Raw genomic sequence first — 24491 nt, 5'->3', positions numbered from 1 at the left:
ACTGAACTTTTACTGTGGAGAAACTGGTAAGGTTGTAAATAGCTAAACTAATTCATGTTTTAAAACTGTGATTAGGACCCCATGTAAACAGTGTAATTAACATTTTAAAATCATGGATGTGGATATGTTTAGAAGGTTATTACCTAGTAACATTAGAAAGTGGGTATTCCATAGTAATCTTAAGTCTTCTTAGCAAATAAATGTCTTAGCCAAATGTGTGTTATGTCTGAAAGTGGTAAACCTACCTTAGATTTGCATGCATCAATGGACAAATAATAAACCCTCACTTGAGTATGCTGATTTCCCTGCAAGCAAGAAAAATGTGTTACTATCAGAAATGATTTGTTTTAAATATTCTAGAAAAGGAGACATAGCCATGTATTGCAAGTAATTAACAGCAATACTGTGCCTGTAAAAACTGTTAATGTTAGCCAGTAAATTTTACATGTAGAATCTGATTGTATTTCTCACTATTAGAAGTTTAGAATCTGCTTTCTGTCACTGAGCTTTTACTGTGCTCATCAAATATAATATTGTGGTAAAGAGAAAAGAAATGCAGAGCTTGTTGGATTCGTGAAGCATGATTCCATTCTTTAAATTACAATACGTTTGCTACCATAAAATACCTAGTGAGTAGAAGTTTCAAATGATATATGTACTTTGGAAAAAGAGGGCATACGCTGCAACACATTGTAGCTCTACTGCCTAGCTTCTCATTTGATGTGGTAATTGGCCAGTACTTTCTCTAGTTTAAAGATGTATGGTAGTTACTGGGAAGAATGAACAGCTATATTGTCAGACATACCTATTCCTTGTAAAGAAAAATGTATAAAGCTAGAAGACACAAAATAAATTATTATTTGTATCTGGGTGGTAGGGTTACACAAATCTAACACTCAACAAAAAGACAACAGTTGTTAAAAAATGTTAAAAATAAAGAAATTCATTAAAATTAAAGATGCTAAGAAAGCGACTGTTGCCAAAAGGCTCTAGAAGTTAAAATAAGAGAGACAGAGAAGGTAAGACTTACCAAAATGCTTCCGTGGTTAAAATAAGTCATAACAGAACAAAAACTGACAAGAGCGGAACATTGTTGAGAATACACTCTGGGATGTGGTTGTAAGAACAGTAGAAGACATGAGTGAGTCTGCTTGTGAAAAAAAAAGAAATGGGAACCTGAGCAGAGCACTAAGTCGTGCCCTGCTACACCAAAACAGTTTGCTAGTCTAGTCAGAAACATAGGAAGGGCTCTAATGGTTAAAAAAGCCAGACAAATACTGAAGAAGATAAAGTGCAATTGATGGAAGACAACTATTTTCATGAGTTGCCTTTCACAGGGAATGAAGAATAAAAACATCTACCCATAACTGTAGGAGTGGAGGCGCCTGCTTCAACGTCACATCAGAATACTGATGAAAATTATGCACACCTGACTGACAGCCTGATAAGCCATGTCAGTTTCAAGAAGGCTCAATAGGAAGAAAACATGTTAAGCATAGCTAGAGTAAATAAGGTACTATGGGAACAAAACTGACCCATTTGTTAACAATATTTCTTACAGGGTAACCAAAGTAAAAGAACATAATGAGCCAGTCATTACATCCAACACATTTTAGAACACTTGTAATGAAGTTAGCATACAGACACTTTTTAGGCAGTCATATAGAAATGACTAAAACAAAAGCTAATATTTTAGCTAGATTTCAGTTTCCTAGTTTTATGAAGGACATAGAGAATGTTTCTGCAGCTTGCCCAGAGTGTCAAAGCACAACATCTAATCTCTGGTTTAAGAATCCTTTGGTATCATTACCCATCAAGTATATCCCCATTGCACACATGGAATGGACATTGTGGATCCACTTGCAAAATTATATTCTAGTAATTATGGACTATGTAGCAGTTTTCTGAGGGCATACCCTCTGGAGAAAGTCAATGCAAAGTCAGCAGCCAAGTAATCAGTATTGCTTTTTTTCTAGGGTAGCAATCCCCCAAGAAATTCTAATTGACCAAGACATCCCATGCATGTGAAGAAGTGAAACAATTAATGACATCTGTGTACCACCTACAGACAAATGGGATAGCTGATCACTATAATAAGACTTCAAACTCTATGTTATGAAAGGCTATACAAGTGGATGAGGCTGGGATCAACTACTTCCATTATCTTCTCTTTACTGTAAGAGGAAACACCCAGAGCTTTAACTAGACTCACACTGCATGAACTGCTGTATGACAAACATCCCTGAGAATTGCGAGATGTAACAGATGAAAACCGAGAGAAGAAAACATCTTTAAAAATGTGATGGGCAATTTCAGACTTTTGGGACAGTTTAAGGACCACAATGCCTAGTAAAATAATGCATTAAGACAGCCTAAGAGGCACACTGCAGAACATATAATAGAATTGTTCATATCAGGGAATTCAAACCAAGAGGCTAAGTACTTGTTTTAATACCCACCACTGATAATAAGTTCCATGCAAAGTGGATAGGAGCATTTGAAGTAACGGAAAATGTAAGTGATGTGAATTACAAGGTGAGGAAGCCATAACAAAGGAAACCAGAACAGTTATACCATATAAACATTCAGTGTCTTCTGAAACCTTGCAGAGAAACTGGATTTCTAGCTATGCTTACAGGAGATGAGACTTCATAGAATTTCCTGAAGTCAAACCAGAGGAGCTATTATCAATGCCTCAAAGTCAGCTGGTATAAACAGTATAACACAAACAGAAGCCATGTCTGGTAAGAAAGTACATTGAAACTACACCAGAAAAATTTGTCCCAATTCCAAGCAGCCAGGGATGAGATACAAAAAATGCTTAAAAGTGGAGTCATAGAGAAATTCAAAGTGAAATATTCCAATCGTGTTAGTTACAAAACTAGATAGGTCCATACGGTTTTGCAGTGACTTTAGAAATAGTACACTGAAGTTTGATTCCTACCTATGCCACAAGTGGAGGAAGTAACTGACAGGCTAGACAACACTAGGTTATTTGTCACTTCAGACCCAACCAAAGGACATTGGCAAAGTCTACCAGCCCCTGAGGCTAAGAAAAAAAGATGGCATTTTCTGCATCTGAAGGACTCCTCTATTATAAAGTCCTGCCTTTTGATTTCCTTAAAGTGCCTGCAACATTCCAGAGGTTAATGGAAAAAATTCCTAAATTCCTAAACCTCATGCCAGGTATGCGAAGGTTTATCTAGATGATGTGATGATGTCTTCTGAGGACTGGGAAAGCTATCTCTTTAAAGTTGAAACTGTTTTCCATTCCATATGTCAAACTGGGCTAATTGATAACTCAGCCAAATGCAAGTTAGGTATGGCAGAGTCTCATTACTTAGGCTATATAATAGGCTGAGAGGTTGCAAAACGACAGGATGAAAAGATTGAAGTAGTTCAGAACTGTCCTATTCCACATGCTAAGAAGCAAGTCAAGACTATCCTTGGCCAGACAGGATTCCACAATTTTTTTGCTATCTGACAGAAACTATTGGTGCACTGCTGTATAACCACAGGGTAAAGGGGACCCTGGATTTAATTCATAGTGAGTGGTAGGGTGACCATGATTCCCATAAGGAGTCTGTTGTGGAGTATGTCCTAAAGTTCAGAACTAGAGTCAGGGAGCTCAAGGGGATGGCCCAGAATCACCTGCTCAGGCACAACAGCAGCAGCAGAACGTGTAGTACATCAAGACATCCAGAGGCAATTAATGTTGTGTAGACACAGGTGATGTTGTTTGCTCCTGTAAGACACAACAAGCTGCAGACAGCCTGGGATGGCTGTTTCACATCTGTGAAAAAGGTGAGTGATGACAACTACATGGTACAATCGCCAGGCAAGATACAGAAGCACAAACTCTACTATGTTAACATGATAAAGCCTCATCATGTTAGAGAGGCCATTGTACTTGGTACCTACATAACTAGAGAGGGATCTGGAGGCAAACCTCCTGGGAGAGGCTCCATCTGATACCTTGGTAAATAAGGTAGCCCTGTCCCAACAGCTTACTGCTAGCCAGGTACAGGAGATCTAAGTGGTATTACAAGAATTTGTGGGGAATATTTACTGGAAAGTAAGGGTACCCATCTAGTGGAGCATCTTGTAGATACAGGACTCCAGTGGCCCACCAGCAAGCCCCTTACAATGTGCCTGAAAGAGGTAAGCAAACTTTGAGAGAAGAAAGTGCAAATAGGTTGCAACTGGAGGTAATCCATGTCTCCAACAGTCCCTGGGCCACACCAGTAATGCTGGTACCAAAAAAAGATAGCAACGCCAGGCTCTTTGTGGAGTATAGGAAACTAAGCAGTCACATAGAGGCAGATGTTTACCACATTCCCATATAAGATGAAACACTGGAACACCGGGATGGGGCTAAATATCTATTGACTTTACCAAGGGTTTTTAACAGGTACCCTTGACACCTGCAGCCTTGGGAAGGTTAGTATTTTTACTATCTAGTTCTGATTATAATGATTGTAGGCAAGAATTCATTGTACAGGTTGCTGCTTCTAACTACGTCAGGGGTGGCGGTGGGGATGAAGCCTGTACTTAACCACTTCAAAGAAGTAAGTAAGTAGAACTGTGAAAATAAAGTAGGCATTAAAGTGTAGACAGTAAGAGATGTAAGTTGACATGTAGTGGTGTGCTCTACTGTTTCTGTGCTGATGCAATTAAGCTAGTGCCTTTACATATGTAGAACTCTTTTAGTTCCCTTTGTTGTGATAAAGCAAAGCTAAGGAAATGCTTCCTTCTAGAAGAAATGATGTAGTGATATAATGCCTTGGAGCATAATGGAGGACTTTTAATGTGTAAAAAAATGTGAGATTGTTTTTGTTGTCTCTTGTCTCTGCCTGGAAGGATTTGGTAGTGCATATGTAGAAAAGGTCTGTGTTTGGCCCGTGAATGATTTTAATATGTCTCTGTCTCTGATTAATTGCCTGTATTTCTTAGTAAGACACAACAAGAAGGTCTAGTTATCTGTACATCAGATTTTTTTCTGTACATACAACACAGTGTAACTAAATGTTATTGTATTTTTCCATGTGCACTTTCTCATTCCTTTGCATATTTAATCTCCAACTACACTGTTTGCCTTATTGTTTCAATAAAGTTATTTTATTCACTTTTACTTTGTTGTGATTGGCCTTTTATATAGACAAATAGATAGACCGATAGATACATCCTTGCTATTTATTACCTGAGAAGAGGGTTATCATTTACCACTGATTAACACGCTGTGGCTTCCTGTCTCCACATACGTAAATCATTTGAGCTTAGTACCAGGGAAAATATTAAAGTGTATGATTTCATATTTAGCTTAATTAAGAGCAGCTGGTAACTGGAAGTCCATGGCTGTTCCTGTAAGGTGGAAGGACTACTGTGCCAGGAAGAAAAGTTGTGGGGAATTGGAAAATTTGGCCAGGCTTCCACAATAATTGTCTATATGAGTGTGTGAAAATAATAAATTGTGTGAAAAGGCAGTTACTGTGGATAAATGACACTGAACCAGAAGACACTGCAGTTCACAGAGAGGAAAGAAAGGGGCATGGCATGCTAGGTCAAGGCTCAGCACTGAAGATGGCCTGTATGCTGTTTAATCTGCAGGTGGATATTGAAAGTTCCTACTTAGGACTGCAGTGCATATTCCCATTAGGCTCTTGTTCCCAGGTAACGTTTTGTGAATTAATTATCAAGTTAGATTTTGTGCACTTTTTTTCTTGTACTTTAATGTGCTGGGTACTAGTGGAATGATTTACATGACCAATGCACTTGTGCCAGCTAGGACCTTTTCTTCATATTTGTTGACAGTGTGTGCCACCATTCCTGACATACTTGTTTGGCACAGGTGGGATTCCAACTTCCTATCTGTGCCAAATATCACATTTTGGTGTTAGTGACTCCTTAATCATCACAAAAGTAATAACTTCTCTGGAGGGCATCTGTTTAACTGAGGTTTCTGAGAGTGAAAAAACTGCATGCCAGATTTCATAAACTTACCCCTTTCCTCAAGTCTTCTGATGGCATTTTCAGCAAGTGGTCTGAAGAGAAGGTCCTTATCCAGGGCTGCATTAAAGAGTTTTGTCATCACGTGGTCTGACAGTGCTGTACCCTCAGCCAGGCATGTTTTCTTATAACTGAACCAATTGCTGTTGCCCTGCAGGCTAACCACAGTTTTTTTTAATTTTCTGGTAACCTGGGCTGAAATGACACATAATTTATCATCTCCTATTTCATATGCTTATCAGTTATCCCCTCAGCTTTGGGCTTAATATTCTTCAGCAATCTCTGCTGGTTGTTGGGCATGTAGGTCTGGCAGTTTAAGGCTGTAAAAGTTAGGGTAGCAGAGTTGCATGCCTTTTCCCTCAGTCAGTAGAGAATCTTGCTCTACTAGTCATTGGGAAAATAATTCCTTGATGTGGATGGAGAAAATTGCTTTCTGGAATTTAAGGATATCCCAAATGGATCAACCAAAAGTTTGTTATTCAGAACTTATGGGAAAAATGAACATTGTAGAACGAATCAGGTTTCCTAGAAGCAGGGAGGAAGGATTGATTTTCAATAAATAAATGCATATTCCAGGACATCAATCACTGGAGGAACGGCTAATGCTCTGGGTGCAGGCAAGTCCATGAAGGTTCTACATCTGAGATGTGTCTGTGGGAATTCTCTAGATGTTCATCATGCATACAGCTGCAGTCATAACAGATGGGTTATCCTGCCGTCAGGCGGGTCCTCGGTCGGTCGAACTCCAAAGTCTGGGTCCGGCGTCGGCTGTCGTCGCCTCCTCCCTGATGTCAGTGTGGCAGGGGTATAAAAGAGGCAGCTGATGCCATTTTCTTCAGTCTTTCTTACCGCACGGTGCCCGAAGCAGAAGCAGTTCGCAAGTGCCCGTCGGCCAGCTCCTGAGATTTACGAAAGTATTTCAGCCGAAGTCTTCTTGAAAGCTAAGTACCCCGTTGGGGAAACTTTTCTTGCCTCAGACCGATGTCAGACAAAGTTAATAATTGCATTTCATGTGGGAAGCAAATACCGCATAAGGATTTCCACTCTTTCTGTATACCTTGCTTAGGCCCAGACCACGACGTCTCGGCCTGCCGTTTTTGTGCTAGATTCAACAAACACACTATTAAGCATCGGGCGGAGTTCGCCCTTCACTTTTTTGGCAAAAAATTTAATTATATTATGTCGTCGGGTACTCCGACTCCAGTTTTGAGCAAAAAATGCAATGATACGGACCGACATACGAGGTCCGCACCACCTACTGAAACCACGCTAAGGCCGACTACCGGTTCTCCGGTACTCAGCGAGATATCTACGCAGCCCCTGAGTACCGATGACAATGCATTACCGGTGTCTTCAGTACCCGAGGTCGCAGGCTTCTCGGCTCCCATTCCTACTACTGATACCGACGCCACTCCTGGCAGAGAAACTCAGAATTTAGACAGGCCTGCCACTTCTTAAGGGGTCTTCAGGCCTTCTTCCTTCTCTATTAAAGCCTTCACTAAATCTAAAACAGCCATGAAAACCAAAAAACAAGTTCCTCAGACCCCCTCTCAAGGCACCATGCCTAAAAAACAGATGCTAAAAATGGCTGAGGATTTGATTACTCTTATCAGGGGTTCTCAACCCCCCTCTGACAAAAGGCCCAGATTAGAGGAAGACTACCCTTCCTCAGATCAAGCTTCTATTACCTCAGAACTATCTTAGGACCAGGATTATGCCTATTCTCCATTCGAAGACTCTGATGCAGAGGAGTCTATTCCCTCAGCCCCCCCCCCCCTGAGGACTTCTCTTTTGGGGAAACCCTGCATACATTGAAGGAACACTTCCACTGGGAAGGCCAAGATTACTCAGATTCAAAGAAAAGGCTCAGGGAATTTCTTCTGCTCCCCCAGCATAGGCGTCTGGCTATCCCTCCTGTTTTAGATATATTGGATGATGTGTACACAGAAGCCAGCCTTAATCCAGATTCTTTGCCTCCATCTCCTGTTAAACCAGACGGGTATTACCGGGTTCCTGATTCCCACCAGTTCCTATATAAAAGCCATACTGCTGACCCAGAAACTATCTCACAGGGTCCCAAGGGAATTAAGGCCTCTACTGCTAAAAACCCATTACCTTCAGAGAGAGATTCCAGAGCTTTAGAAAGGTGGGGGGAAAAGGTGTACACCTCGGCCACTTTAACCATGAGGGCATTAAACTGTCAAGTCCATATGTTAAAGTATCAGCAGTTTTTGATATCTCAGCTGAAAAGCAAGATGACACAACCAGAACAACCAGATTTAAAAGAGTTGCAGGATTTGTTGCATGATGCAGAGCAAGTGGGTAAACATACCTTGCAGTGTGGTTTTGATGCTTTAGAGGCCTCATGTAGAGCTGCTGTTACGGGGTCTGTTATACGTAGGCATGCTTGGCTCAAAGAGCAAACCTTACTAGATCATGTCAAAGCTAAATTATTAGATGCACCTCTTCAAAAAGATGTATTGTTTGGTGTTAAAGCTGAGGAGGTGCTAAAGAAAATGGAGGAAAAAGCGAAATCAATGCAAACAGTGAAAGATTTCCTGCAGGTACAGCCTCCACGTTTCAGCAGAAACTGGCCTTCAAAAAATTGGTCCTTTCCAGCCACGGACAGACCTCAAAGGGGCAGATACAGGCATCCAAGGGGTAGAGGGCAACCTCAAGGATCTTTCAGAGCCAGACAGTGGCAAGCACCAACCCCAAGAGGTAGAGAAGATAGATCAGTCTTTTAGAAAACAGACACAATGACTTCCCCCTTCACCTGCCAAGCAAATCTTTAATGGCAGCACCTTTGGGCAGAAAACTGACATTATTCTCAAAAAATTGGCATATTGTTACAAAAGACAAATGGATTCTGGACATTATAGACAGAGGCTACAAGTTCCACTTTCACACCCTTCCAAAAATGAGAGGCATGCCAAACCTGCCATAAAATCAAAGGGCAGAGGCACAAAAACAAATCTCAGCTCTCATGGACATGAAGGCAATTGAAGAGGTACCTGCAAAAGAACAAAGTCAAGGGTTTTATTTCAGACTATTCCTGGTACCAAGGAAAGACAAAGATTGGAGACCTATCTTAGACCTATCCATCCTAAACACATTTCTACAGGTGCCAAAATTCAAGATGCTCACATTACAGCAGCTTCTTCCCATGCTGGGCAAGGAGTCTTGGCTGGTAACATTGGACCTCAAGGAGGCATACCTGCATGTCCCTATCAGACAAGATTGCAGAAGATACCTCAGATTTCTTGCAGGTTCAACCCATTACCAATTCTCTGCATTGCCCTTTGGCTTATCTGCTGCGCCCAGAGTGTTTACGAAATGCCTGGCATCAGTAATCACCTTCTGCAGACTACAAGGGATAAAAATCTACCCATATCTGGACGACTGCCTGATCCAAGCGGACAGCAAGGACATACTACTGCAGCACCTGGCGTTTGTAATAAAACTGTTGAACTTCCTGGGATACACAGTCAACAAAAAGAAATCAAAACTAATACCCTCTCAACAAATAATTTTCCTGGGTGCCAGCTTGGATACAACCACCCAGATGGCCTACCTCACGCCAGACAAGCAAGGGCAACTGTCTCAATACTTCAGAAAAATGGCAACTTACACCAGGCTAACTGCAAGGAAAGTCCTGCAGGCTCTGGGATTCATGGCATCTTGCATCCTACTAATCCCATGTGCAAAGCTGCATATGAGGAAACTTCAATGGTACCTAAAAAACTTATGGTCTCAACACAGCCACAGCTTGGAAGCAATTATACCACTCATTCCATGCCTTCAAAAGGAATTTATGTGGTGGACTCAAGCTTGCCAAAGAAACACAGGTCTTCCTTTCTCTGTACCTCAAGCAACTCAAATCATCACAACAGATGCCTCGGACTACGCCTGGGGAGCACACATGACAGATCAGTGCATTCAAGGAAAATGGACCCGAAAAGAGAAGCACCTTCACATCAACCAAAAGGAAATGCTAGCCATGCAAAAGGCTATTATGACCTTCAAAGACCTACTGCATCCAGGCCAGCTATTGATAAGGACAGACAACACCACAGTTATGTGGTACATAAACAAACAGGGGAGAACTCATTCATACCCCCCTGTGCAGGCAAGTCATGACCCTATGGAACACAGCACTGGAATTGCAAATTCAACTACAGGCACAATTCCTGCCAGGGAAGGAAAACACACTGGCATACAACCTAAGCAGAAATATGACAGATCCACATGAATGGAAGTTGCATCCTCAAGTTTTCACAAAGATAACTCAGGCATGGGGACAGCCAGACATAGATCTCTTTGCTACCCACAGAAATTGCCAGTTGAAAAAATTTTGTTCAAGGACCTATCATCCACAGGCCTGGAAAGTGGACGCACTTTCCTTCAATTGGGCAACATTGACAGTCTATGCCTTCCCGCCTCTTCCTCTGCTACCCAAAGTTCTATTAAAAGCCAGAGCAGAGAGGCCGAAAATGATTCTTACTGCTCCAGACTGGCCTAGACAACACTGGTATCCGCTCCTGAAGAGCCTGACACATTCCCCACCATGGATCCTACCTCTAGTCCCTCTTCTGTTGTCCCAGCACAACTACAAAGCCCTTCACAGCCATCTCAAAACTCTAAATCTGGCTGCATGGAAAATTCCTTGATTTCCCAACAGACTCTCCTTTCCAAGGAGGTGCAGGATGTCATCTTGGAGGCCAGAAGACCTTCTACTAGAAAGGCCTACTCTGCCAAATGGAAACTATTTTGTGCCTGGAATCAAAAGAAGGGACAGAATCCTTGGGTAATAAATATACCTCAAATTTTACAGTACCTAGCTGAGATGTTAAACAATGGACTTTCCTTCTCCTCCATCAAGATCCACGCTTCAGCCATTTCTGCACAATACAACACAGATCCTCCTTTATTCTCTCATCCTCTCTTAAGGCAGTTCCTCAGAGGGGCAAAGAATATAAAACCCCCAAGGAAACCACCAGTCCCTGCTTGGGACCTCAACTTATTGGAAAAGCTGACCCTTCCTCCCTTCGAGCCAGCTTCTTCATCAGAGTTACAGTACTTGTCATGGAAAACAGCCTTTCTTCTGGCTATCACCTCAGCTCGCATGGTTTCAGAGCTACAGGCCCTCATGGCTGTGCAACCATTCATCATTTTCCATCAGGACAGAGTTTCCTTACGAACCAACCCTACCTTTATGCCAAAGGTAGTATCCAGTGTAGCTTTGAATCAGACTATCCACTTACCTACCTTTTATCCTAATCCACAAAACAAAGGGGAAAGACTACTACATTCCTTGGACATTCACAGACACCTTCGTTATTATTTGGACAGGACAAAGCCATTCAGGAAATCTGAGCAACTCTTTGTGTCCTATGCTACAGGTGCTCAAGGAAAGGCTATTTCCAAACAGACAATTTCAAAATGGATAGCCCACTGCATACGCTTTTGTTACTCATTTCATGGAAAAACTGTGCCTGCGTGCATCAGATCCCACTCCACCAGAGCCACAGCTACCTCTGCAGCCTTCCTCAGGGGTGTCCCTACCAAGGACATTTTGGAAGCAGCCACCTGGAGTTCAGTGCACACTTTCTCCAAGCATTATCAGCTCCCACTATACTCTAAATCTAGAGCGGGCTTTGCCACAGCAGTCCTGCAGGGCATCCTAGCCCCTCCTAGTTCCACTTAGTGCCTACCACCCTTACTTAGCTTTGGGATTCTACCCATCTGTTATGACTGCAGCTGTATGCACAATTAACATAGTACAGTTTTGTACCTATCATAAATGTAGATGTTCGAGTGCTCATACAGCTGCAGTCCAGGTTTCCCTCCCTCCATCCCCTCTTAGGACAGGCCTTATGACACACACTTTTCATATAAACTCTTTGGGGTATTCTTTTATGGTGTATTTGCTTGCAACTACTGTTTTTGATTTATCAGCATTGCATTTTTGCATAACATTATGTTTGCCTTCCTTCTGGGGGCACCTGACATCTGGGGCAAGAAAAACCTGAAGAAAATGGCATCAGCTGCCTCTTTTATACCCCTGCCGCACTGCCGTCAGGGAGTAGGTGACGACAGCCGACGCCAGACCCAGACTTTGGAGTTTGGCCGACCGAGGACCCGCCTGACGGCAGGATAACCCATCTGTTATGACTGCAGCTCTATGAGCACTCGAACATCTACATTTATGGTAGGTACAAAACTGTACTTTTCCTAATGGAACTCCTCTTTCATATTGCAAAAGTGTCCCAAAAATAGAGATCCTGTGAAGGTGAAGCACATGATAGGGTGTCCTCTGTTCTGTGTCATGAGAGACAGTGGTAATAGGGGACTGGCCGGCACAGACTAGCTAATCTTCATCTGAATCCCAAAGAATGTAGGTTCCATTCTCCACCTTTTAGAGAGGACCCCCTGTCACCTTAGAAATTTTCAGTGCTAGTTGCCAGGACTTAAAAAAACTCACAAAATTCTTAGCCAGTGGGACAAAAGTACAGTTGTGTACACCTACCATAAATGTAGATGTTCGAGTGTCTTCACTGTTGCAGTCATAACTGTAGGGTGCTCCTGCCGGCAGGCAGCCCGAGGTCGGCCAGAATCCCAAAGTCTGGGTCCGGCGTCGGCTGTACAAGCCAGTACCCTGACGTCAGTACGCTCTGGTACATAGCCCTCAGCCGACGCCATCTTCTGCAGCCTTTCTTGCCCTAGATGTCAGAAGTCCCCCAATAAATCAAAACAAAATGAACCCACCAAGGAAACACAAATACACCACAAAGGAGAGAAAAAGAGGGGATAGGAGGGAGGGAAACACCGACTGCAACAGTGAAGACACTCGAACATCTACATTTATGGTAGGTGTACACAACTGTACTATGTTCATCGTGTTTCACTGTTGCAGTCATAACTGTAGGGTGGAATCCCAAAGCAGTGGAAAAAGGGGGGAGATTTAGACAGAAGAAGGGGCAGCAAGAAGACCCTGCAAAACAGCAGAGGCAAAGCCTGCCCTGGTCTTAGAATACAAAGGGAGATTGTAATGCTTGGAAAAAGTATGCACAGAACTCCAAGTGGCAGCTTCCAAAATATCCTTGGTAGGAACTCCCCTGAGAAAAGCTGTAGAAGTAGCAGCTGCTCTAGTAGAATGACTTCTCACAGTACCTGGAAACTGTTTCTCATGATGAGTGTAACAAAATCTTATTCCATAAGAAATCCATTTGGAAATAGTTTGTTTGGAAATAGCCTTACCAAGAGAACTGGAGGCAAAAGAAACAAACAATTGGTTAGATTTTCTGAACTCTTTAGACTTGTCCAAATAAAATCGTAACTGTCTGTGCACGTCCAAAGAATGCAAAATCCTTTCCCCTTTATTCTGAGGATTAGGAAAGAAGGTAGGAAGGTGAATTGTTTGATTTAAAGCCACTTTCGAAATCACCTTAGGCATGAAAGTAGGATTGGTTCTCAAGGATACTCTGTCCTGGTGGAAAATAAGGAATGGTTCCACAGCCATGAGAGCTTGCAACTCTGAGACCCTTCTGGCAGAAGTCAAAGCTAACAAAAGAACTGTCTTCCAAGATAAAAACTTAATATCTGAAGAGGCAGCAGGCTCAAAAGGAGGCAAAGTAAGTTTTTCTAAAACATAATTAAGATCTCAAGCAGGAACAGGAGGGGTCCTGGGAGGCCTTAAATTCTTAGCCCCTCTCAAGAATTGTCTCACCAAAGGATGAGAAAAAACAGGGGGATCAGTATTGAAATGAGCAGAAATAGCAGAAGCATGAATCTTAATGGAAGAAAAAGACAGTCCATCAGACAAAAGATCCGAAAGATAAAGCAAAATAGAAGAGAGATCAGGTACCAGAGGGTCCAAACCTCGGCCCTGCATCCAAATGCAAAATCTCTTCCATTTAGAGGCATAGTATTTCATAGTGCTAGGCCGTCTAGCTTCCAAAAGAACATCCAAAACTTGTTTGGGAAGACTAGAAGAAATCAAATTCCTTTGAAGAGCCAAGCTGCCAGGCAAAGGGTCTTGAGATTGGAATGTAGCAACTGACCCTGATGCTGGGACAGAAGAGAAGGGTTCAGAGGGAGAATCCAAGGAGGCTCCAAGAACAGGTGCCTTAAAGTTGGATACCAAAACTGTCGAGGCCAATTCAGAGCAATCAAGATGAGGAACTTGGGCTTGTCCTGTTTTATCTTTAGTAATACCCGAGGAAGTAGAGGAAGAGGAGGGAAGGCATAACCCAAAAGGTTTTTCCAGCTGAAGGACAGGGCATCCACTTTCCAAGCTGTTTTGTGGAACGACCTGGTGCAAAAGTGAGGCAGCTGATGATTGAGATGGGATGCAAACAGATCTATCTGGGGGCATCCCCAAACTGCAGTAATCCTGTTGAATAAGTTGGTGTCTAGCATCCATTCGTGAGGATCCACAATGTTCCTGCTCAGGCTGTCTGCTAAGAGATTCTGTACTCCTGGTATGAATTGGGCCTGGAGATGTAGATTCAGATTTAGAGCTGTGTCCCATAAAGCCATAGCTAGTCTGCAAAGGGGGTACGAATGAGAGCCCCCCTGCTTGTTTATGTACCACATGACTGTGGTGTTGTCTGTGCAAATCAAAAGAGGCCCTGGATGCAAAAGGTGCTTGAAGGCTAGAAGAGCATTTTGAACTGCCAACATTTTCTTTAGATTGATGTGCCAGTGAAGCTGATCCTTTGTCCAGGTTCCCTGCTGGCAATTGCCTAGAAAATGTGCTCCCCAAGCATAATCCGAGGCGTCCGTGGTTATGATTTGAGAAGGTTGAGGAAGATGGAAAGGCTTTCCTTCGTTTAAAGCACACACCCTGGACCACCAAAGGAACTCCTTTTGGAGGCAGGGGATCAGAGGAATCAGAGTGTCCAGATCATGGTAATGCTGCGACCACACACTTTTCAGATACCATTGAAGCTTTCTCATATGAAGCCTTGCATTTGGAATCAACAGAATGCAGGAAGCCATGTAGCCCAGTGCCTGCAGGAATTTCCTTGCAGTGAGCTGAGGTAGAGTTGCCAAAGTCTTGAAAATTGAAGCCAGCTGTATTTGTTTTTCTGTAGTGAGGAAGGCCCTTTGTAAGGTTGTGTTTAAAAGGGCTCCCAGGAATACCATTTGTTGAGAAGGGATCAGATGTGACTTTTTTGTGTTCACTGAAAATCCCAACAGGAGGAGAAGACATTGAACAAAATCCAGATGTTGAAGTAAAAGATCCTTGCTGTCTGCCTGAATAAGGCAGTCGTCCAAATAAGGGTAAATCTGAATCCCTGGAGTCTGCAATAAGCCACTACTGGTGCCAGGCACTTGGTAAAGACTCTGGGCGCAGTAGATAAACCAAAGGGCAGTACAGAGAATTGATAGTGTCTCAAACCTGCCTTGAACCTGAGGAATTTCCTGCGTTCCTGCCTGATGGGAATGTGTAAATAAGCTTCCTTTAGGTCCAATGTCACCATCCAGGCGTCCTGAGAGAGCATTGGAATCAGCTGCTGCAGAGTAAGCATCTTGAATTTTGGAATTTCCAAAAAGGTGGTTAACACAGAAAGGTCCAGAATAGGTCTCCATGAGCTCTGTTTTCTCGGAACCAGAAACAGTCTTGAATAAAACCCTTTTCCCATCTCTGAGAGTGGAACAGGCTCTATGGCTCTCATGGCCAGAAGAGCATCTACTTGATTTAAGGCCTCTGACCATTGATGTTTTGGCAGATCTGGCCAACCGAAAGCTCTTGGCAAGGTATGAAAGTGGAAGTTGTAGCCTTTTAAAATCACGTCCAATACCCATTTGTCCTGGGTAATATGAGTCCAATTTCTGTAAAAAAGAGAAAGTTTTCCTCTGAGAGGGGCATCCAGGTAAAGAGGTCCTGTAGCCCAACCTAGAGAGTCATTGAGTTTGCTTTCTTTGAGATTGGGATCTGTCTTCTCCCCTTCTAGGTGAAGAAGCAGTCCATTGTTTCGATCTGTAGGAGGCCTGAGCTTGGCCACGACCTCTGGAGCGTCTATATCTTCCCCTTTGAGGCCTGTCAGACGTGGGAAAGGACCAATTTTTGGAGGGCCAATTCCTGGAAAATCTAGGAGGCTGAACTTGCAAGAAATCTTTCACAGTTTGCATAGATTTTGCCTTTTCTTCCATCTTTTTAATAACCTCCTCAGCCATAGATGGGGCATCTAACAATTTAGCCTTAACCTGTTCAGGTAAACTTTGTTCACGAAGCCAAGCATGTCTCCTGATAACAGTACCAGAGGCTGCGGCCCTGCAAGAAGCATCCAAAGCATCAAAACCACAATGCAAGCTATGTTTGTTCAGTTGTTCAGTTGCATGCAATACATCCTGTAGTTCCTTATCTTCTGCATATGCAGGAAGGGAAGCAAGCTTTTGCTTTAAAACAGACAAAAGAAATTGCTGATACTTAAACATATGAAATTGGCAATTTAAAGCCCTAACAGAAAGGGTAGCAGAAGTATACACCTTTTTGCCCCACCTGTCTAAGGCACGAGAATCCTCAGAGGGAATAGGATTCTTAGAAGAAGCAACTTTGGCAGCCTTAGAACCCTGAGAAATAGTTTCAGGATATGCAGAAGGATTCTTAAATAAGAACAAATGAGACTCAGGAACCCTATAAAACCTATCAGGCTTAGAGAGAGCAGGAGGCATGGAATCAGGATTCAAATTAGCCTCGGAAAAGGCATCATCCACAATGTCAAGAACAGGAGGGATAGCTAAAGGCCTATGTTGAGGAAGAAGAAGGAATTCTCTAAGCCTCTTCTTGGAAGCAGAATAATCCTGACCTTCCCAATGAAAATGTTCCCTCATTTCATGTAAGGTTTCCCCAAAAGAAAAATCTTCAGGCGGAGAGGCAGAGGGCAAGGAGTCCTCAGCATCCGAATCCTCATAAGGAGGAAAAGAATATTCCTGATCAGAGGAAGAGACAGATGATATAGAAGCCTGGTCAGAGGAATCCATAGGAACATCCTGTTGAGGCCTTTCCTCAGGGGGGGGATGAGAACCCCTAATCATAGAAAGCAAATCTTCAGCCATCCTTAACAATTGCTTCTGTGTCCTGGGAGTAGATTCAGAAAAAGCTTGAGCAGGAGCTTTAGACTTAACAGGAGTCTTTGACTTTGCCTTTGAAATAGTGATGAGTAGGCCTGAATACCCCCTCAGAAGCCGGTACCTGCACAGCGGTTCCGGACCCATCCGAGGGAGCGACGTCCGAAGGTCCTGCAGCAGATAAAATAGAAGGCCTTGATGGCTCCCCATGGGAGTCCGTATCGGCCATCGGTTCAGAAGTGGCGGACGACAGGGGCTGCAAAAGCGCCTCACTGACGACAGCCGAACCAGACGCCGGCTCCAGGTGCAACGAGTCCTGTTTGGACCTCGGAGGCCTATCCTTGTCTTTGCGCTTCTTTTGAATTCCGGTAGTGTCCGACGACATTCTGTAATTGAAGCGTCTGCCAAAATAATTCAAAGCCCAGTCGTACCTGCGTTTGATAGTACGAGAATTAAACCTGGCACAGAACCGACAACAAGAAATGTCGTGGTCAGGGCCTAAGCAAGGTAGACAGTAAGAGTGGAAATCTTTATGAGGTATTTGTTTCCCACACGTAATACAATTATTAACTTTTTCTGACATCGGAGGAACAAGAAAAAGATTCCCCAATGGGGTACTTAGCTTTGAGAAGAGAAGTAAGAACTTCGGACCGACAACACCAAAAAAATGCTGTACGAAAATCGCCAACCAACGATTTGCGAGCTGCTTTCCACCGCACGGCAAGAAAGACTGGGGAAGACGGCGTCGGCTGAGGGCTATGTACCAGAGCGTACTGACGTCAGGGTACTGGCTTGTAGAGCCGACGCCGGACCCAGACTTTGGGATTCTGGCCGACCTCGGGCTGCACCCTACAGTTATGACTGCAACAGTGAAACACGATGAACATCTGTGTGAAGAAACCTGGGAGATGGAAGGGATTGAGGTTCAACTTAACCTAAAGCATGAGAAGCTAGCAGGCACAGGGTTTACCTTCAGTTTTGGGCCTCAGTTTCTCTGGAGGCTTTGGCTCATGACAGGGTGACCAAGACCTTCACCTACTCTCTGCAAACTTTCTCATGAACAAAAAAAAAAATTCAATGGACACCACTCTCGCTAATAAGAAGGCAAGAGCTAGGAGCAGAGGATCTGAGAGAATCCTCAGAGTGGTCAGACATCTCAATGTGTTTGATCTGTAAGAACATGCAAGCCACCAAAGTAATGTCAGTCTGCAAAGTAGTCCTACCAGTGGAATCAGCTTAAACCAACTCTGACATCAAAGGCTGAAAAAGTGCATCACTAAGTATGGTATCATCATACTTAAGGGAACTCATTGTATCCCACAGATTGTTTTCAGTTTTCTGTCACTTCTCATGTCACTTTTCAGCACACTTGTACTTCAGGGCAAGACTCTCATAAGCCTTGACTAATACCACCAAAGCAGAATGGTACCAGATAAACTTTGTCTTTTGAGTTTTGGATTCCAAGAAAGATTTTGTTCTCCTTCTAATTGTCCTTGGGATGAACACGGCAACATTTTTTCAAGTGTCTATGTTATGCTCCAGAATGAGGCACAAAATGCAGTGGGAACGGAAATCCTTTTTCTTAATAACTACTTCTAACTCAGTGTTACTGGCTGGTATTAATAAACACTTTAAAACTACTAAAAAAGAGCAAAAGAAATTCTCCTTTGGTGTACTTACCTGTCTTCTGAGGCCAGCCAGTTAAGGAATGATAATGCTCAGATTACATGCAACTATATATCTGCTGCAGCAGGAAAGATCTGAAGGTGGCATCATCCAATGCCCCTCTTATAACACCAGCATCCTTGAGTCTGAGGGGGAGTGGGTTAATCAAAGTTGCTTTATTGTTGATTGTACAATTCTGGAAGTTGGACTGACCGTCAGTCTACCTGTGGCAGGATATCCCAGATATGATGATTGCAATAATGAATAGTATGATCAATATAATCTCTTTTTGTTCTAAATAAGGTCAGTGATTATTTAAGCAATAACCCATGCCTGGGTGTGGGTAATGCTGGATTTACCCATGGTTGGTGTGGTTTGGTCACAAGGACGAAGGCCGAGTGGCCAAACAAAGACAACTGTGGGTAAATCCAGCATTGCCCACACCCAGAAGTGGGTTATTGCTATTATACAATAACATTATTTAAGAAAAATAATACTTACTTTTCTTAAATAATGGCATTGCACAATGCCTCCATGCTGCCCTTCCACAGCTGTATGGTATTCTGAGGCAGTTCTGATGTACTAGGCATGCGTATGCTTATGCAGTACATCAGAGTTGTGTGTGGAAGCAACGAAAAAGGAAGATCACCGTTGCTAGTGTCTTGCTATGTTAAAAGAGTTTAACATAGCGAGATAGCTTAAAAAAAAGCAACGGAGCTCTTCCTTTTTCCGTTGCTTTTTTAAAGCTGTCTCGCTCTATTTAACATCTTCCGTTCTCCATTGCTGTCTTAAAAAAAAAAAAAATTCTTATACTAATCGAAAAAGTCCGGGCAACTGGACCTTTTTCCATTAGTGTAAGTCTGATTTACAATGGGCACTCTGACTAATCAATGTGCACGTTTTGGAATATTGATGGGGGGGTCATTGTATAACTGTAGTTTACTTATACTTGATCTAGTAGGCATTAATATTTGAAATTTTAAAGGCTGGTTTACTTCATTTAAGATTCATAACTTCAAACTTAGTATTGGAAGACAGTAATTCATTGTTCAGTTTCATTGTCTTCATTTGGTCCCAAAGGTTACACATAATCTAGCTTTTGTAAAGCAACCACTAATAACTTACTTTCAGTACGCACCTGAACCACTTGCATTTACTTTTTCCCTAACTGACATTACTCGCATGATTTTTGACAGCTAACTTAGATAACACAAGGCTTCCTCTCACCTACTACACCATTTCCTTTTTATCTCTCATTTTTTAGGAACTGACAGATTTCTGATCAAAGATGGTGGCGGTCTCATTACGCATTTTACATTTGCCCTGTCAATATGTTGCCATAGTGATAAAAACAAATCAGTAGATTGAAAATACCAGATTATGTGTAACTTCTGGGACCAAATGAAGACAATGAAACTGAATGATGAATTATGATCATATTGTCTTTACTTGTTTCTTGAATACAAAGATTCAGAAATACGCAGGCACTGCATATGTGCTTTAGATGCATTCCTTACAAAGCCCATTTAAAATACAAAAAGTGGTGCTAACAGTGCATGCAAAGTGAACGTTTTTAATTAGGCTTAGATCAAAGCAGAAAGAAGACTGATGGTAAGTTGATTAAACTGCTTAACTATAAAATGCACTACATATTTGCACTGGTTCATGGGATGTGTGAACTAGCAGATGTAGACATATGGTTGAGTACAACTTTCTTCGAATGCAATGAAGTCTTTGGCTTCTTTTCTGTAAACTAAGGTAAGAAAGTCTCACTAGCCTAATTGACTTATTGTAGTTTCTTGCAGGAGAAAACATCCTAATGTATACTGCAGAAAGACTTGAAACATGTTTCATTAGAATGAGGACAGGCAACAACTTTGAAACACTGAAATAAGAGGGAAGCTAGAAGCTCAAAATATGGCAGATTTTACAACTTCACATAGTGCTTAAAATCAAATATAGTAATACTGAAAGACTTTTTATTAGAAAGTTTGTAGCAAACAGTCTAGGCCCAAGCTGCAGAATACATTTAAATGGTAATACAGGATAACAGGATCAAACAACCATCAGCCTTCTTTGGAAAATTAAAACATCATGAAACCAAATAAGGTTTCCCCCATTGTAACTGCAAACAAGAAATCTGTATCTTATACAATTAAAATATTATGTTACAATTTACATAGAAAACATGAACAGTCTTCTCTGAGGATTATGCTCAGAGTGGATAGACAAGAATTCAACAGAGTGCAGACAGCTCTTCAATTAGTACATCAGACTGAGCTGAGGTTTTATTCTGTACAATTTTCAGTTCCTTTATCAAACACTCCTACATACTCTGCCTCAGTACCCCTTCCCCTAATACAAGCACGCAGACACACAAGTGGCAGGTGATTTACAGCTATCTACACCTATTACTATTATACAATTTGTACAGGCTGTGTGGTCTGGTACATAATGGTGCAGCTGTCAAAGTGCCTAATAGAGGGTCTTTAGACAAGCAATCCAAAACAGCCTTGATGTTCCCGGCTACAGTGTGCATTATGATTTAGTCACTGAAAAGAAATATCTGGAATACTGTTTATCAGAGTCACGTTAATAGCCTGTATTTTTGTTTGTCACACAAAATTAAGCTTTGCTCCATATGCCTGTTTCAAAAACAGGTTGCACTGTGGGCTGATTGTGGACTTTTTGTTACTACTCTCCAGTTTATTTTGAAGAAAAAGTCTAATTCAGACTCTGTGACTTACGGTATACTTTAACTAATGCTTAAACTCCTGATTACCATAGTCTATTCACTGGTTATACTGCTACCCCATAAAGGGCTGCCATATATCCACTGACAGCAGAAAAGTTCTGCATTGTACCATGAAACATATACACATAAAACATAAACTTCACTGATGTCAGCACAGAGATCTCTGTGAAGAGCAGTGACTCAGTCCTTGGTATTTCAGCCACCTCGCAACGCACCCTACTTGTATAGTGTGAAATGCACAGTAATTTAATGATGTCATATCCCCTTATGGAACACAGCTAGCAAGAAACATAAAATGCACTGGCACTTTAATCATTTGTTTTTGGTACTTCTCATGAATTAAAATTTTTACACACTGGGTTTCACTTTATATTTTTAATAAAGGCTACTGATTATTTAGTCTACATTTGTTTACTGTCCTGCAAGAGTTGTGACTAGAAGAATGGATAATGCCTTTACAAAAGACAAATACATCTCTGCCTTTGTTAGGATGCAAAACCTTGCTCGTACAGCAAAATCTTGGTGATATATTTTTTGCCCTAGGTTCCATTACAGTTCTTTCTGTACAAGATGAGTTACTTGCAAATGAATATATCAGTTCTGCACTTTAAACTTATTTTGTATAGTTTTAACACAATTGCTTTGGCACCTCAGGAAATGCCATTATTCAATGGCTTAAAGAGTCAGAAGGGACTCTGTGGTCTTAAACTAGTTACTGTTACACAACATCAGTTCTAAAATTCATCAGTCAAACAACAGATCAAGCAAAATGTTGCATCCTGCACTCAGCTATAAATAGACACAGGGTAAGAAATACGTATCATAACAACAATCAAAGGTAAAGCATTTGACACACATAAATGCATAGCCCTACAATGAAGATACGGAAAACAACACTGCATGGAAAATGTCAATAGCAATGCAAAAGACCAGCTTAAGCATATATGTTCTACTTTCTGTAATAAACAGAAAAGGTGCTTTCAAACAGATATAAGAAAATGAGTGCAGAATGGCAACTCTCAGGAGCGTTACCCTTGATGTTTTTTTTTCCTTGCTACATTACGCACTGTCACTCGCTTTAATGCTTTTTGTTTTCAAAGATACAAAATCCAGGAAAACAAAAACTGTATTAGTGTTAAAAAAGAAGAATCAGAAACAACTATGATTACAATTTTGCATTCAGGAAATGCTAATTGATATGCCCATACATGAGCTGTGTTAATGGAATGGCTGAATAATATGGTCTGATTTGCGGAATGAAGCAGTGTAGATATTTAATCAGTTCCCTTGTGAGGAATGCAAACATACTGTCTCTGTGTTCCATATCTTTAAACATAGTTTTTTTTCTTCCTTTCTAAGAATTTCTTTAAAAAATTATAATCTGGTAATCAGCATGTGTTAAGAAAGATGCATTGTGATATCTTGGTGTCCCTGTTACCTCCAAAATTATTTCGAAGCTGCCAAAGTCTAAACAGGGTCCCATTTGCTGCTGCATCAACTGGTCTGGCTGCCTTGTTCCTAAAGCATCAGTCAAGATTGTCTGTTAATATGTCATGAATCAAGAGGCTGGCAGCCAAATGCAGTGTCACACTAACAAAGCAACTGCAGATCACAGTTTATCCCAGCATCATTCATAGTGCTGCTTGTTCCACTGTCCATTTTTTCAAAATATTCTCCCATCATTCAGTGTTTGCAATCTTCTCTGGAGATGTTGGATTGTCTCGAACAGGCAGTATGTCATAATGGCAAGGAATGTGGCTGTTTTTTGGTAGATCATAAGTTTCTTGGCTGAAAGATAAGCTGCCAGTGCAGGTTCCTTGAACAACACTCACTGTGGGCTCTGTAAATGAAATAACACATTGTTAATCATTTGCTTTTAAAATCCACATTTATTTTATTATATGTGGATGAAAAAAACTGCTGCAACATCAGGTTGCACTGCATTATTGTTGCAATTAGCAAATTAATGGCTCAGTTTTTTAAAATCTCTTCAGTGGTTGGTGCACTCTAATATAGCTGTTTTGTCAACATACAGTAACCATTATTATACCACAGCTGCTGAACTGGCTGGCTTATGTTTCAAGGTGAGTGAAACTGCTTATTTATTACTGACACTCAGGAAGACCAGGACCTGAGTTGCCTTCCTTGAGCCAATTCTAATAGTACCAGAATATTAATTCTTCTCATAACTAACAACTGTGTTAACAATAAGCCAATATAAGAAGTGCATTAGGGCAGGTCACTATCCTACTGCAGTTATCTCTGGAAGCAGAAAGTAAAGTCATTGGCTTCTAGGGCCAAAAAAACATTAACTCTCATTGTTTATTACTGTAAATATAGAATGTTTTTTTTTTAATAATACCTATAGTATGGACATCAAGCTTTCAATTTCTATGCATTAAAGAAGAGATGGTAATGTCAGAGTATAGCCTTGCATGGCTACATGTAGGCCTTAAAAAAGGTGGTAACTTGAAAAGAAAGGGATATGGGAAATGCTTTTCCAAACCACCACTCATAGGTGTTCACTCGGATCAGATCAAAGGGCAGAGGTTAACCTCAGAAACATAGCAGGCTCAACCAGCACCCTGTGCCGGTCCCTCAAACTAGTATCCACCCCCGAGTTCTTCAAATGAAGAGCAAAAAAAAAAAAAGACTTCTCTAAAACTTTAAGGATGGTTCCTAAAGACACGAGGACATTACTCAATTCACCCACCCCCTGGCCACTCTAGCTCTTCAAGGAAAAAGTACATTCATTCTACTGGCACACCAACTAGGTGGCTAGATGCATGGCATGCTCCTCCCTCCTGGCCCAGCCATTCAGGTCCCATTTATGTGCCCTGCCCTGACCCTCCTTCCTCACAGTTTAGTTAAAAAAAACACTTTCTTTTTTTTTTAAATATAGCAAACAGTTGCTAAGTTTTATACCCTGCCTGCATGGAGTGTTACATCACTCAGGTTTTAGTTAAAAAACAAAACAAAAAAAACT

At 41.6% G+C, this 24491-nt stretch overlaps 1 protein-coding gene and 1 long non-coding RNA gene across 2 annotated transcripts in view; one reads left to right on the top strand and one right to left on the bottom strand.

The window, feature by feature from the left end:
• LOC122793079 overlaps positions 1–24491 on the top strand; it is a 303511-nt gene that overhangs the window by 113579 nt on the left and 165441 nt on the right. The window lies entirely within an intron of this gene.
• The window catches only part of MEGF10 (multiple EGF like domains 10), a 973700-nt gene continuing 969916 nt past the window's right edge, over positions 20708–24491 (bottom strand). Inside the window, exon 24 of the mRNA XM_044060794.1 lies at positions 20708–23345. Within this exon, the coding sequence (XP_043916729.1) occupies positions 23185–23345 (161 nt within the window). The 3' untranslated portion in view covers positions 20708–23184. The remainder of the gene's footprint in view (positions 23346–24491) is intronic.

This window comes from Protopterus annectens, chromosome 2.part0 (genome assembly GCF_019279795.1).
Source record: "Protopterus annectens isolate FY-2018-M chromosome 2.part0, PAN1.0, whole genome shotgun sequence".
Classification (NCBI taxonomy): Eukaryota; Metazoa; Chordata; order Ceratodontiformes; family Protopteridae; genus Protopterus; species Protopterus annectens.
The sequence above is the reverse complement of the archived record's forward strand: the minus strand, read 5'-3'. Positions and strand labels throughout refer to the sequence as shown.